Source organism: Leucopleurus acutus (genome assembly GCF_964270905.1).
Source record: "Leucopleurus acutus genome assembly, chromosome: 5".
Classification (NCBI taxonomy): domain Eukaryota; kingdom Metazoa; phylum Chordata; class Mammalia; order Artiodactyla; family Delphinidae; genus Leucopleurus; species Leucopleurus acutus.
Window position 1 is genome coordinate 70383015 of NC_139147.1, and position 12663 is coordinate 70395677.

The window sequence follows — 12663 nt, forward strand, 5'->3', positions numbered from 1 at the left end:
ACCCAGAATCAGGGTGGAACTCAAAACCCAGAGCTTCTCCCTGAGGAGTGAAGGGTTTGAACTACACATCAGGCATCATAACTTTTAAGGCCTGTACCTGAAACATGAGCCCCCCCAAAACATCTAGCTTTGAAAATCAATGGGGCTTATGTCCACAAGACCCACAAGACAGTAGTGATCTGAGTGAAATGGCTCTTAAAAGGCTTGCAAGCTCAGACTCACCTGCCCCAGGGCCCAGCTCAGCGGGAGCCTGTGCTCAGACTTTAATATTAGCAAATGAGCCTTTTTTTACTTAAAGAGTTGGCCTGAGGGGTAGGCATATACTGTAACACACATCTCCAAGAGCTTGCTGGAACACCCTCCAGGGACAGAGCCTGGGGGGCACGATCTTCACACTCTCCCACTGCTTTGGCTGGCAGCAGCATCTCTCTTTTTAACTTTTTCCCACAGGTGCCATCTTTACACTCCCCCTCAGCTTTGCTACAGCCATTGGGCACATCTTCGCACTTTCCCTTTCCTCATCTCCTGGAAGGGAGCCTTTACACGTGGCTGGTGCCCTGATCTTTGCAGCTGCTGCCCAGGGAACACCCCTTGATTGCTTGGCCCTAAAGGCCAGGGGGAGCTTATGTTGCTGTGTCCAGTGGGACTAACAATTGAAGAGACAGTTCCTGGCAGGCTGCCACCCCCGGGGCACTGCACAGACAGACGGCACACTGCAACACACCCCATCTTTCTGTGAAAGAGGCCTGTTTGCTTGTCCAGGAGCTTTGGCCTGAGGCTTCTCTTTTGGCAACCACCTGGGGCCTACAGAGAGGTTTTCAGGGAACATAAGCTGATGATAGACACCATCCTTGCACTCTCCTTCTGCCTCACTACAGCTATTATCTCCCAGAAAAGAATTTAGATACTCATCTGCGGGCAGCAGAACTTACTTATGCTTGCAGTCCCACAGGACTGTATGTATTTGCATACTTCAAAAGCTGTTGCCAGGGTTGGAGGCAAGATGGTGGAGTAGAAAGACTTGAGCTTACCTCCTCTCACAAAAACACCAAAATCACAACTAACTGCTGAACAACCCTCCTCTCAAAAACACCAAAACCACAACTAACTGCTGAACAACCCCTGGCAAAAAAAGACTTGAACCTACCAAAAAAGATGATGTTCTACACCCAAAGATAAAGAAGCCAAAACAAGACAGCAGGGGGGCACTTTTACCATATAATCAATCCCTTACCTGCCGGGTGGGTGACCCACAAACTGGAAAACAATTATATCACAGAGGTTCTCCCACAGGAGTGAGAGTTCTGAGCCCCACATCAGGCTCCCCAGCCTGGGGGCGTCTAGCATCAGGAGAAGGAGCCCCCAGAGCATTTGGCTTTGAAGGCCAGTGGGGCTTGAGTGCAGCAGCTCCACAGGACTGGGGGAAACAGAGACTCCACTCTTGGAGGGCACACACAGGGTTCCACATGCACTTGGACCCAGAGGAAAGCAGTGACTCCATAGAAGCCTGGGCCAGACCTACCTGCAGATCTTGGAGGGTCTCCTGGGGAGGTGAGGGTTGGCCGTGGCTCCCTGTAGGGCAGGTACACTGGTGGCAGAGGCCCCAGGAAATACTCATCAGCATGAGCTTTCCCTGAGGTCACCATTTTGGTGAGGCCTGGCCTGGGACACCTCAGGCCAGACAACAAACAGGGTGGAGACATAGTTCCACCCAAAGTCCTGACCCCACAGCTGCCTGTAAATATAGCCCTTGAGATGGCCCTGCCCACCAGAGACAAGACCCAGCTCCATCCACCAGTGAGCAGGCACCAGTCCCTCCCATGAGGAAACCTGCACTAGCCCCTGGACCAACCTCACCCACCATGGGGAAGACACCAGAAGCAAAAACTACAATCCTGCAGCATGAGGAATGGAGACCACAAACACAGAAAATTAGACAAAATGAGATGGCAGAGATGAAGGAACAAGATAAAACCCCAGAAGAACAACTAAGTGAAGTGGAGATTGGCAGTCTACCTGAAAAAGAATTCAAAGTAATGATAGTAAAGATGATCCAAGATCTTGGAAAAAGAATGGAGGCACAGACTGATATAAGAAATGTTTAATAAAGAGCTAAGGGACTTCCCTGGTGGTCCAGTGGTTAAGATTCCATGCTTCCACTGCAGGGAGCATGGGTTTGATCCCTGGTTGGGAAACTAAGATCCTCACATGCTGCACAGTGCAGCCAAAAAAAACCCTAGAAGCTTCAGAGAACAAACAGATGAACAATACAATAGCTGAAATGAAGAATACACTAGAAGGAATCAATAGCAGAATAAATAGGGCAGTAGGACAAATAAGCGAGCTGGAAAACAGACTGACGGAAATCATTATTGCAGAACTGAATAAAGAAAGAAAAATTATAGCACTATTTACAATAGCCAAGACATGGAAGCAACCTAAATGTCCATCAACAGAGGAATGGATAAAGAAGATGTGGTACATATATACAATGGAATACTACTCAGCCATAAAAAGGAATGAAATTGGGTCATTTGTCTCTACAAATGTGAATGGACCTAGAGTGTCATACAGAGTGAAGTAAATCAGAAAGAGAAAAACAAATATCAACACGTATATGTGGAATCTAGAAAAATGGTATCCATGACCTCGTTTACAGAGCAGAAATAGAGACACAGACACAGAGAACAAATGTATGGATACCAAGGAGGAAAGCAGTGGGGTGTGAGGAATTGGGATCAACACATATACACTATTGACACTATGTATAAAATAGACAACTAATGGGAATGTACTGTATAGCACAGGGAACTCAACTTAATGCACTGTGGTGTCCTAAATGGGAAGGAAATCCAAAAGGGAGGTGATATATGCATATGTATGGCTGATTCATTTTGCTGTGCAGTAGAAGCTAACAGAACAGTGTAAAGCAACTATACTCCAATAAAAATTAATAAAAAAACAAAAAAAGAAAAATGAAATGAGGACAGAGACCTCTGGGACAACATTAAATGCACCAACATTCACATTATAGGGGTCCCAGAAGGAGAAGAGTGAGAGAAAGAGCCTTAGAAAATATTTTAAGAGATAATGGCCAAAAACTTTCCTAACATGGGAAAGGAGACACTCACGCAAGTCCAGGAAGCACAGAGTCCCATACAGGATAAAGCCAAGGAGGAACACACTGAGACACATATTAATCAAATCAACAAAGATTAAAGACAAAGAGATAATATTAAAAACAACAAATAACATACAAGGGAATCCCCACAAGGTTATCAGCTGATTTTTCAGCAGAAATTCTGCAGGCCAGAAGGGAGTGGCATGATATATTTAAAGTGATAAAAGAGAAAAACCTGCAGCCAAGAATACTCTACCCAGCAAGGCTCTTGTTCAGATTTGACAGAGAAATCAAAAGCTTTACAGACAAACAAAAGCTAAGAGTGTTCAGCACCATCAAAACAGCTTTACAACAATGCTAAAGGAACTTCTCTAGATGGAAAAGAAAAGGCTACAACTAGAAATAAGAAAATTACGAATGGGAAAGCTCACCAGTAAAGGTAAACGTACAGTAAAGGTAGGAAATCATCCACACACAAATTTGATATCAAAATCAGCAATTGTGAGAGGAGGAGAGTACAAGTGCAGGACACTGGAAATGCATTTGAAATTAAGAGACCAACAACTTAAAACAATCTTGCATATATAAAGACGGCTATATAAAAACCTCATGGTAATGGCAAACCAAAAATCTACAATAGATACACACACAAAACCGAAAAGGAATCCAAACACAACACTAAAGATAGTCATCAAATCACAAGAGAACAAAAGAGGAAGGGAAGAAAAAGACTTACAAAAACAAATCCAGAACAATTAAAAAATGGCAATATGAACATACATATCAGTAATTACCTTAAATGTAAATGGATTAAATGCTCCAACCAAAAGACAGACTGGTTGAATGCATACAAAAGAAGACTTGTATATACGCTGTCTACAAGAGACCCACTTTATTTTTTTATTTTTGTGTGCATGTGTGTGTATTGATAGTTTATTCTTTTTTATTGCCAAGTGATATTCCATGGTATGGATGTACCATCATTTGTTTAGAACATCTTACTTGTTTTCAGTTTTTTGCTATTACACGTAAAGTTGCTATGAATAACTGTGCACAGGTTTTTGTGTGGAATAAATTTTCATTTCTGTGTCATAGATGCCCAGGAGTATACTGAGTTGTATGGCAAATGTATATTTGGTTTTTAAAGAAACAGCTAGGGCTTCCCTGGTGGTGCAGTGGTTGAGAGTCCACCTACTGATGATGCAGGGGACATGGGTTCGCGCCCCAGTCCGGGAAGATCCCACATGCCGCGGAGCAGCTAGGCCGGTGAGCCATGGCCGCTGAGCCTGCACGTCCGGAGCCTGTGCTCTGCAACAGGAGAGGCCACAACAGTGAGAGGCCTGCGTACCACAAAAAAAAAAAGAAAGAAAAAAGCTAAATTCTTTTACAAAGTGGCTGTATCATTTTATATTCCCACCAGCAATGTACGAGTGATTCAGTTTTTCCACAATCTCACCAACACCTGGTATTTTTTTTAACATCTTTATTCAACATCTGGTATTGTTGCTATATTTTTCATTTTAGTTGTTCTAGTAGGTAGGTAGTGATATTTCTTCATGGTCTGCATTTTCCTAATGGTTAGTGATGCCAAACATCTTTTCATGTGCTTATTTGCCATTCGTATATTTGCTTTGGTGAGTTGTATGCTCAAATGTTTTTTAATTGAGTTGTTGTTGTTTTTTTTTTTTTTTTTTACTGGGGTATAGTTGTTTTACAGTGTTGTGTTAGTTTCTACTCTACAGCAAAGGGAAGTAGAGTTCCCTGTGCTATACAGCAGGTTCTCATTAGTTATCTATTTTATACATATTAGTGTATATATTGAAGAGACCCACTTTAAATATAGGGACACATACAGACTGAAAGTGAGGGGATGGAAGACGGTATTCCATGCAAATGGAAATCGAAAGAAAACTGGAGTAGCAATACTCATATCAGACGAAATAGACTTTAAAGACTGTTATAAGAGACAAAGAAGGACACTACATAATGATCAAGGGATCAATCCAAGAAGATAGAACAATTGTAAATAAATATGCACCCAACATAAAGGCACCTCAATATATAAGGTTTCATCCATAAAAGAAATTGACAGTAACACAATAATAGTGGGAGACTTTAACACCCCACCTACATCAATGGACAGATCCTCCAGACAGAAAATCAATAAGGAAACACAGGCTTTAAATGACATATTAGACCAGATGGATTTCATTGATATTTATAGAACATTCCATCTGAAAGCAGCAGAATACACATTCTTCTCAAGTTCACAAGGAACATTCTCCAGGATAGATCACATCCTGGACCACAAAGCAAGCCTCAGTTAAGTTTAAGAAAACTGAAATCATATCAAGCATCTTCTCTGACCACAACGTTATGAGATTAGAAATCAACTACAAGGAAAAAAAAAAACTAAAAAACACAAGACATGTGGAGGTTAAACATTATGTTACTGAACAACCAATGGATCACTGAAGAAATCAAAAGAGGAAATCAAACAATACCTAGAGACAAATGAAAATGAAAACACAACGATCCAAAACCTATGGGGTGCAGCAAAAGCAGTTCAAAGAGGGAAGTTTACAGCAATACAATCTTACCTCAGGAAACAGAAATCTCAAACAACCTAACTTGATACCTAAAGCAACTAGAGAAAGAAGAACAAACAAAACCCAAAGTTAGTAGAAGGAAAGAAATCATAAAGATCAGAGCAGAAATAAATGAAATAGAGATGAAGAAAGCAATAATAGAAAAGATCAATGAAACTAAAAGATGGTTCTTTGAAAAGATAAACAAAATTGATAAACCTTTAGCCAGACTCATCAGGGAATAAAAGAAAAGGGAGGTCTCAGAGCAATAAAAGTAGAAATGAAAAAGGAGGAGTTACAAAGGACACCACAGAAATACGAAGGATCATAAGAGACTACTACAGGCAACTATATGGCAATAAAATGGACAATCTAGAAGAAATGGACAAATTCTTAGAAAGGTACAAGCACCCCAGAGTGAACTAGGAAGAAATAGAAAATATGAACGTACCAATCACAGGTACTGAAATTGAAACTGAGTAAAAAACTTCCACCAAACAAAAGTCCATGATCAGATGGCTTCACAGCAGAATTCTATCAAATTTAGAGAAGAGTTATCACCTGCCCTTCTTCAACTCTTCCAAAACATTACAGAGGAAGGAACACTCCCAAGCTCATTCTATGAGGCCACCATCACCCTGATACCAAAATCAGACAAAGATACCACAAAAAAAAAGAAAATTATTATAAGCCAATATCAATGATGAACATAGATGCAAACATCCTCAACAAAATACTAGCAAACCGAATCCAACAATACATTAAAAGGATCGTACACCATGATCAAGTGGGATTTATCCCATTGGATGCAAGGATTTTTCAGTATCCACAAATCAATCAGTGTGATACACCACATCAACAAATTGAAGAATAAAAACCATATCATCTCAATAGATGCAGAAAAAAACTTGACAAAATTCAACACCCATTTATGATGAAGACTCTCTGGAACCTGGGCATAGAGGGAATCTACCTCAACATAATAGAGGCCATATATGACAAACCCACAGTGATGAAAAGCTGAAAGCATTTCCTCTAAGATCAGGAACAAGACAAGGGTTTCTACTCTCACCACTGTTATTCAACATAGTTTTGGAAGTCCTAGCCATGGCAATCAGAGAATGAATCTAGGAGCTGACTGAGACCCTCCCCTTTGGGACACTGATAGGTCGTGGCATACCCTCGAGTACTCAGAGCTATTACAAATATAATAGGCTGCTTTGACGATCAAAAGATTTGAGAAACAACCAGGAGCTAGGGTAGGGCTGAATGACAGGTTTCATCTCATACATGAGGCTACTCCTTTAAGACCAGCTGAGACAGTTGTTTCATCTAATGCATAGAAACCAACCCAGAGTCAAGCAAAATGAAGAAACAGAGGCATATGTTCCAAACGAAAGAACAAGATAAAAGCCTGAGGAAAAGACCTTAATGAAATGGAGATAAATAATTTACCCAATAAAGAGCTCAAAGTAATGGTCATAAAGATGCTCCCGAACTCAACTTCAACAGAGATGGAAAATATATGTATTAAATAGTCACAGAGCTGAGGAATACAATAACATAACTGAAAAATACACTAGAGGGGTCCAGACTAGATGAAGCAAAGAAAGGAACTTGAAGAGAAGGCAGTGGAACTTACCCAATCAGGACAGCAAAACCAAAAAAGAATGAAAAAAGTGAAGATAGCTTAATGGACTTATTGGACACATCTAGTAGACTGACATTCTCATTATAGGAGTCCCAAAAAAAGAGAGAGAAAGGAATATAAAACTTGATGAAATAATGGGTGAAAACTTCCCTACCCTAGGGAAGGAAACAGACATCCAGATGCAGAAAGCCCAGAGTGTTCCAAATGAGATGAACCCAAAGAGACCCTCATCAAGACACATTATAATTAAAACACCAAAAGCTAAATACAAGGAGAGAATCTTAAAAGCAGCAAAAGAAAAACAACTTGTTATGTACAAGGGAACCTCCATGAGACTATCAGCAGATTTTTCAGCAGAAACTTTCCAGGCCAGAAAGTAGTGGCATGATAATATACAGTGCTGAAGGGGAAAAAAAAAAACTTGCAACAAAGAACTCTACCCAGCAGAGTTATTCAGAATTGAAGGAGAGAATTTTCCAGATTAGCAAATCTAAAGGAGTTAATCATCATTAAACCAGCCTTACAAGAAATGTTAAAGGACTTCTTTAAGCTGAAAAGAAACAGTGCTAATTAGTAACAAGAAAACATAGGAAACAATAAACTTCACTGAAAAAGGTAGTGGCTCAACCACTTAAAAGGTTAAGAGACAAAAGTAGTAAAAATAATTATAACTATAATAGTTAAAGGACATACAAGATAAAAAGATGTAAAATGTGACATCAAAAATATAAAACCTTGTGGAGGGAGTTAATATGTAGAGCTTTAGAATGCAATCAAACTTAAGTTGTTATCAACTTAGACTGTTATGGATACAAGTTGTCATATGTAAGCCACATGGTAACCACAAAGCACAATCCTGTAGTAGACACACAGAAGATGAAGAAAAAGGAATCTAAGCATACCACTAAAGAAAGTTATCATAGCACAATAGAAGAAAACAGAAGGAGGAAGAGAGACTCAATAGATGCAGCAAAAGCATTTGACAAAATTCAACATCCATTTATGATAAAGACTCTTAACAAAGTGGCTTTAGAGAGAACTTACCTCAGCCTAATCAGGACCACAGCTAACATCATACTGAAAAAGCTGAAAGCTTTTCCTCTGAGATCAGAAACAAAACAACAATGCCCACTTTTGCCACTTTAATTCAGGTTAGTAGTTGGAGAGCCTAGCCAGAGCAGTTAGTCAGAAAAAGAAACAAAAAACATCCAAATTGGAAAGGAAGTAGCAAAACTGTCACTATTTGTAGATGACATCATATATAGGAAACCCTGCAGACTCAAAAAAACTGGTAGAACTAATACACAAATTCAGTTAAGTTACAGGACACAAAGTCAAAAATCTGTTGCATTTTTATACACCAGCAAACAATCAGAAAGAGAAATTAAGAAAACAATCCCATTTACAATTGCAACAAAAAGAACAAAATACCTACAAATAGATTTAACCAAGGAGCTGAAAAACATGTACACTAAAAACTATAAGACAAAGACATTTATGAACAAAATCGAAGACAAAGATAAATGGAAAGATATTTCATGCTCATATACTGGAAGAATTAATACTGTAAAGATGTCCAAATTACCCAAAGCAATCTACAGATTCAGTGCAATCCCTATTAACATTCCAATGGCACTTTTCACAGAAATAGAACAAAAAATCCTAAAATTTCTTTGGAATCACAAAAGACGCCAAATAGCCAAAGCAGTCTGGAGAAAGAACAACAAAACTGGAGGCATCACACTCCCTGATTTCAAATTATATTACAAAACTACAGTAGTCAGAACAGTATAGTATTTGCATAAAAACAGACACATAGATCAATGGAACAGAATAGAGAGCTCCAAAATTAACCCACACATATATGGTCAGTTAATTTTTGACAAAAGAGCCAAGAATATACAATGGGGATAGGACAGTCTCTTCAATAAAATGGTGTTGGGAAAACTGGATAGCCACATGCAAAAGAATGAAACTGGACCACTATCTTACACCATACACAAAAATTAATCCAAAATGGATTAAAGATGTGAATGTAAGATCTGAAACCATAAAATTACTAGAATAAAACATAGGTGGTAATCTGCTTGACATAGGTCTGGGCAATGATTTTTTAAAATCTGATTCCAAAACAATGAAAGCAAAAATAAACAAGTGGGACTTCATCAAACTAAAAAGCTTCCACACAGCAAAGGAAATCAACAAAATATAAAGGCAACTTACTGAATGAAAGAAGATATTTGCAAATCATGTCTGATAAGGGGTTAGTATACAAATATAAAGAACTCATACAGCTCAATAACAACGACAACAAAAAATCACATTAAAAAATTGGCAAAGGATCTGAATAGACATTTTTCCAAAGAATATTTGCAAATGGCCAACAAGCACATGAAAAGATGCTCAACATTGCTAATCATCAGGGAAATGCAAAACAAAACCACAATGAGATACCACCTCACAGCTGTTAGAATGGCTATTATCAAAGCTTTTCCTGTATGATCAAACAAAACAAGGATCCCCACTATCAAAAGATAAGAAATAGCAAGTGTTGGCGAGGATGTGGAGAAAAGGGAACCCTTGTGCACTGTTGGTGAGAATGTAAATTGGTGCAGCTCCTATGGAAAATAGTATAAAGTTTCCTCAAAAAATTAAAAATAGAACTGCCATCTGATCCAGCAATTTCACTTCTGGGTATTTATCCAAAGAAAACAACACTAAGTTGAAGATATATCTGCACCCCCATGTTCGTTGCAGCATTATTTACGATAGCCAAGATATGGAAACGACCTAAGTGCCCACTGATGGATGAGTGGATAGAGAAGAAGATGTGTGTATATACAATGGAATATTACTCAGCTATTTAAAAAAAAAAAAATGAAACCTTATCCTTTGTGACAGTATGGATGGATGCCCTTGAGGGTATTATGCTAAGTGAAATAAGTCAGAGAAAGACAAATGCTATATGATCGCACATATGTGTAACCTAAAATCAACAGATTGGATGTTCCCAGAGTTGTGGGGTAGGGGTGGATGGAATGGGTGAAGGGAGTCAAAGGGTACAAACTTCCAGTTATAGAGTAAGTCCACGAGGATGTAATGTACAGTATGCCAACTTTGTTAATAAAACTATATAGCATATTTGAAAATTGCTGAAAGAGTAGATCTTAAAAGTTCTCATCACAAGAAAAAAAAGTTTTGTGACTGTAAGGTGACAGATGTTAACTAGACTTATTGTGATGATCAGTTTATAATGTATCCAAATCATGATGTACACCTGAAACTAATGTTACATGTCAGTTACACCTCAATAAAAAATTTTTTTAAAAAAGAACAAAAAAGCCAGAATTAAGAATTAGGGTTTGGGGGCTTCCCTGGTGGCACAGTGGTTGAGAGTCCGCCTGCTGATGCAGGGGACACGGGTTCGTGCCCCGGTCCGGGAAGATCGCACATGCCGTGGAGCGGCTGGGCCCATGAGCCAAGGCTGCTGAGCCTGCGCGTCCAGACCCTGTGCTCCGCAACGGGAGAGGCCACGACAGTGAGAGGCCCGTGTACTGCAAAAAAAAAAAAAAAAAAAAAAAAACAGAATTAGGTTTTGTACGTAATCTAAGCACTTGGCGGGGCTGAGGGGAAAGGCTGGCTCACACACGTGGTCAGGTTAGATGCCTTGCGAGGACTTTTCCAACAGCATGTCACAGTGCTTCTACGATGTATATTACAATCGTCTTCAATTGTGAGGCAATTTTTATTGTATTTTATTTGCTACTGAACCTTTTTTGGCAACATAGGAAATTTATTCCTTTGTTTTTTGATGCTGTTAAAGTATAAATGCTCTAAAATTAGACATTGAAAAGGAATTGGTTAGTATCTGTCCCCACTGTGGAGGTCTCTGGCCAATCCAAGGAGTCCCTTCACCTGCTTTTATTCACTTGCTCTGTAGAAGGGGTGTGGTGAACAAGAGCATATTTCTATTTAAAGCAGGTTAGATACTTTTCAGGAAAGTCATGACAGGTTTTCTGATTTCCTGTATTAATTAAACAAACTTTTGTGGTTTTGTAGGTGATAATCTCGGCCAGCAGTACAACAGCCCACAAGAAGTGATTGGCAAACGAGGTTCTGATATCATCATTGTGGGCCGGGGCATAACAACATCAGCTAATCGTCTGGACGCAGCCGAGATGTACAGAAAAGCTGCTTGGGAAGCTTATTTGAGTAGACTTGCTGTTTGAGTGTCTTGGATACATTTTTGTGAAGGCCTTGAAGATACATGGTCTCCTGAGATGCCACTGGCTTGAAGTAATAAACAGCCGTTAATACTGCTTGGATTCTTCCACGGGTCCTGGGTGGAATGACTTCTGGAGTTACCACGGCACACAGGAGATATTCAGTGACTATAATCACTGCACTGTCACTATAATCAGTTCATTTTCAAGCTTTTATTGAGACTGATGTTGGTTAGGCAACCACAGCCCTGTCCTGTTAGAATCCGCCACATTTGAGGAAGTCCCCCATCTCTAGATCAGACTTTTTGATTCTTTGAATTGCCATGAGACAGAAATTTTAGGTCATGAAGAGGCTAAAACCAGTACAGCATTTCTTGTGTCCTTTATTCAGCGTCTAATGTGGTACCCTAATAATATTTAAATATTAGCTGTTCTCCTCCTCTTCTGCTTAAAAGTAATAGTCCAGGTGTCCACGTGGTGCTGGCTCCCAGCACTGCCGTTGCTCACTCACCGGAGGGGGCGTGGTGGGAAACAGGAGATGACTGTAGTTGAGCCCCTGAAGCCAGTATCAGGCTTTCATTTCAACATGGAGAGGGCTTCTGACTCAGTTCTTCCCCGGGGCAGTTTAAACCTGTGCTGAACCCCAGGCACTGATTCCTTTTGCCTTATTTCTATTAGAAATGGACCCGCTTCTCCTTCATTTATTTAAAAAGACAGCAGCATCAGGAGGTCTAAGGTTTCATTTGGAGGTTTGCTTGAGGATCCTACATGATTGTCCCAAATGCCATTGACAGAGAGGGATGTCAGCCTTCACATTTAGAAATGAAGAGAAAGGAGCCCAGCAACAGAGCTGAAGGTTTTGGGTCTCCACTGTGGTGGGGCTGGGCACGTCACACGTGTGGCAGTTAGGCAGCCTCTCACTCTGGTCCCCAGTGCACTTTCTCCTAGAAATTCTTCTCAGTTTCTGGACGATCCCTGGGCTCCGATACTGATACAGATTTTCTCCATTTTTATATTTCTTTGGTCTGTTCAGGAAGCATCTTAGAGGGAGGGGAGTGCCGGGTGTGGGCTCAGGTGATC

At 40.0% G+C, this 12663-nt stretch overlaps 1 protein-coding gene across 1 annotated transcript in view; it reads left to right on the forward strand.

Annotated features, from left to right (window-relative positions):
* UMPS (uridine monophosphate synthetase) overlaps window positions 1–11991 on the forward strand; it is a 47171-nt gene extending 35180 nt beyond the window's left edge. Inside the window, exon 6 of the mRNA XM_082839117.1 lies at window positions 11420–11991. Within this exon, the coding sequence (XP_082695243.1) occupies window positions 11420–11589 (170 nt within the window). The 3' untranslated portion in view covers window positions 11590–11991. The remainder of the gene's footprint in view (window positions 1–11419) is intronic.
* Window positions 11992–12663: the final 672 nt, after the last annotated feature.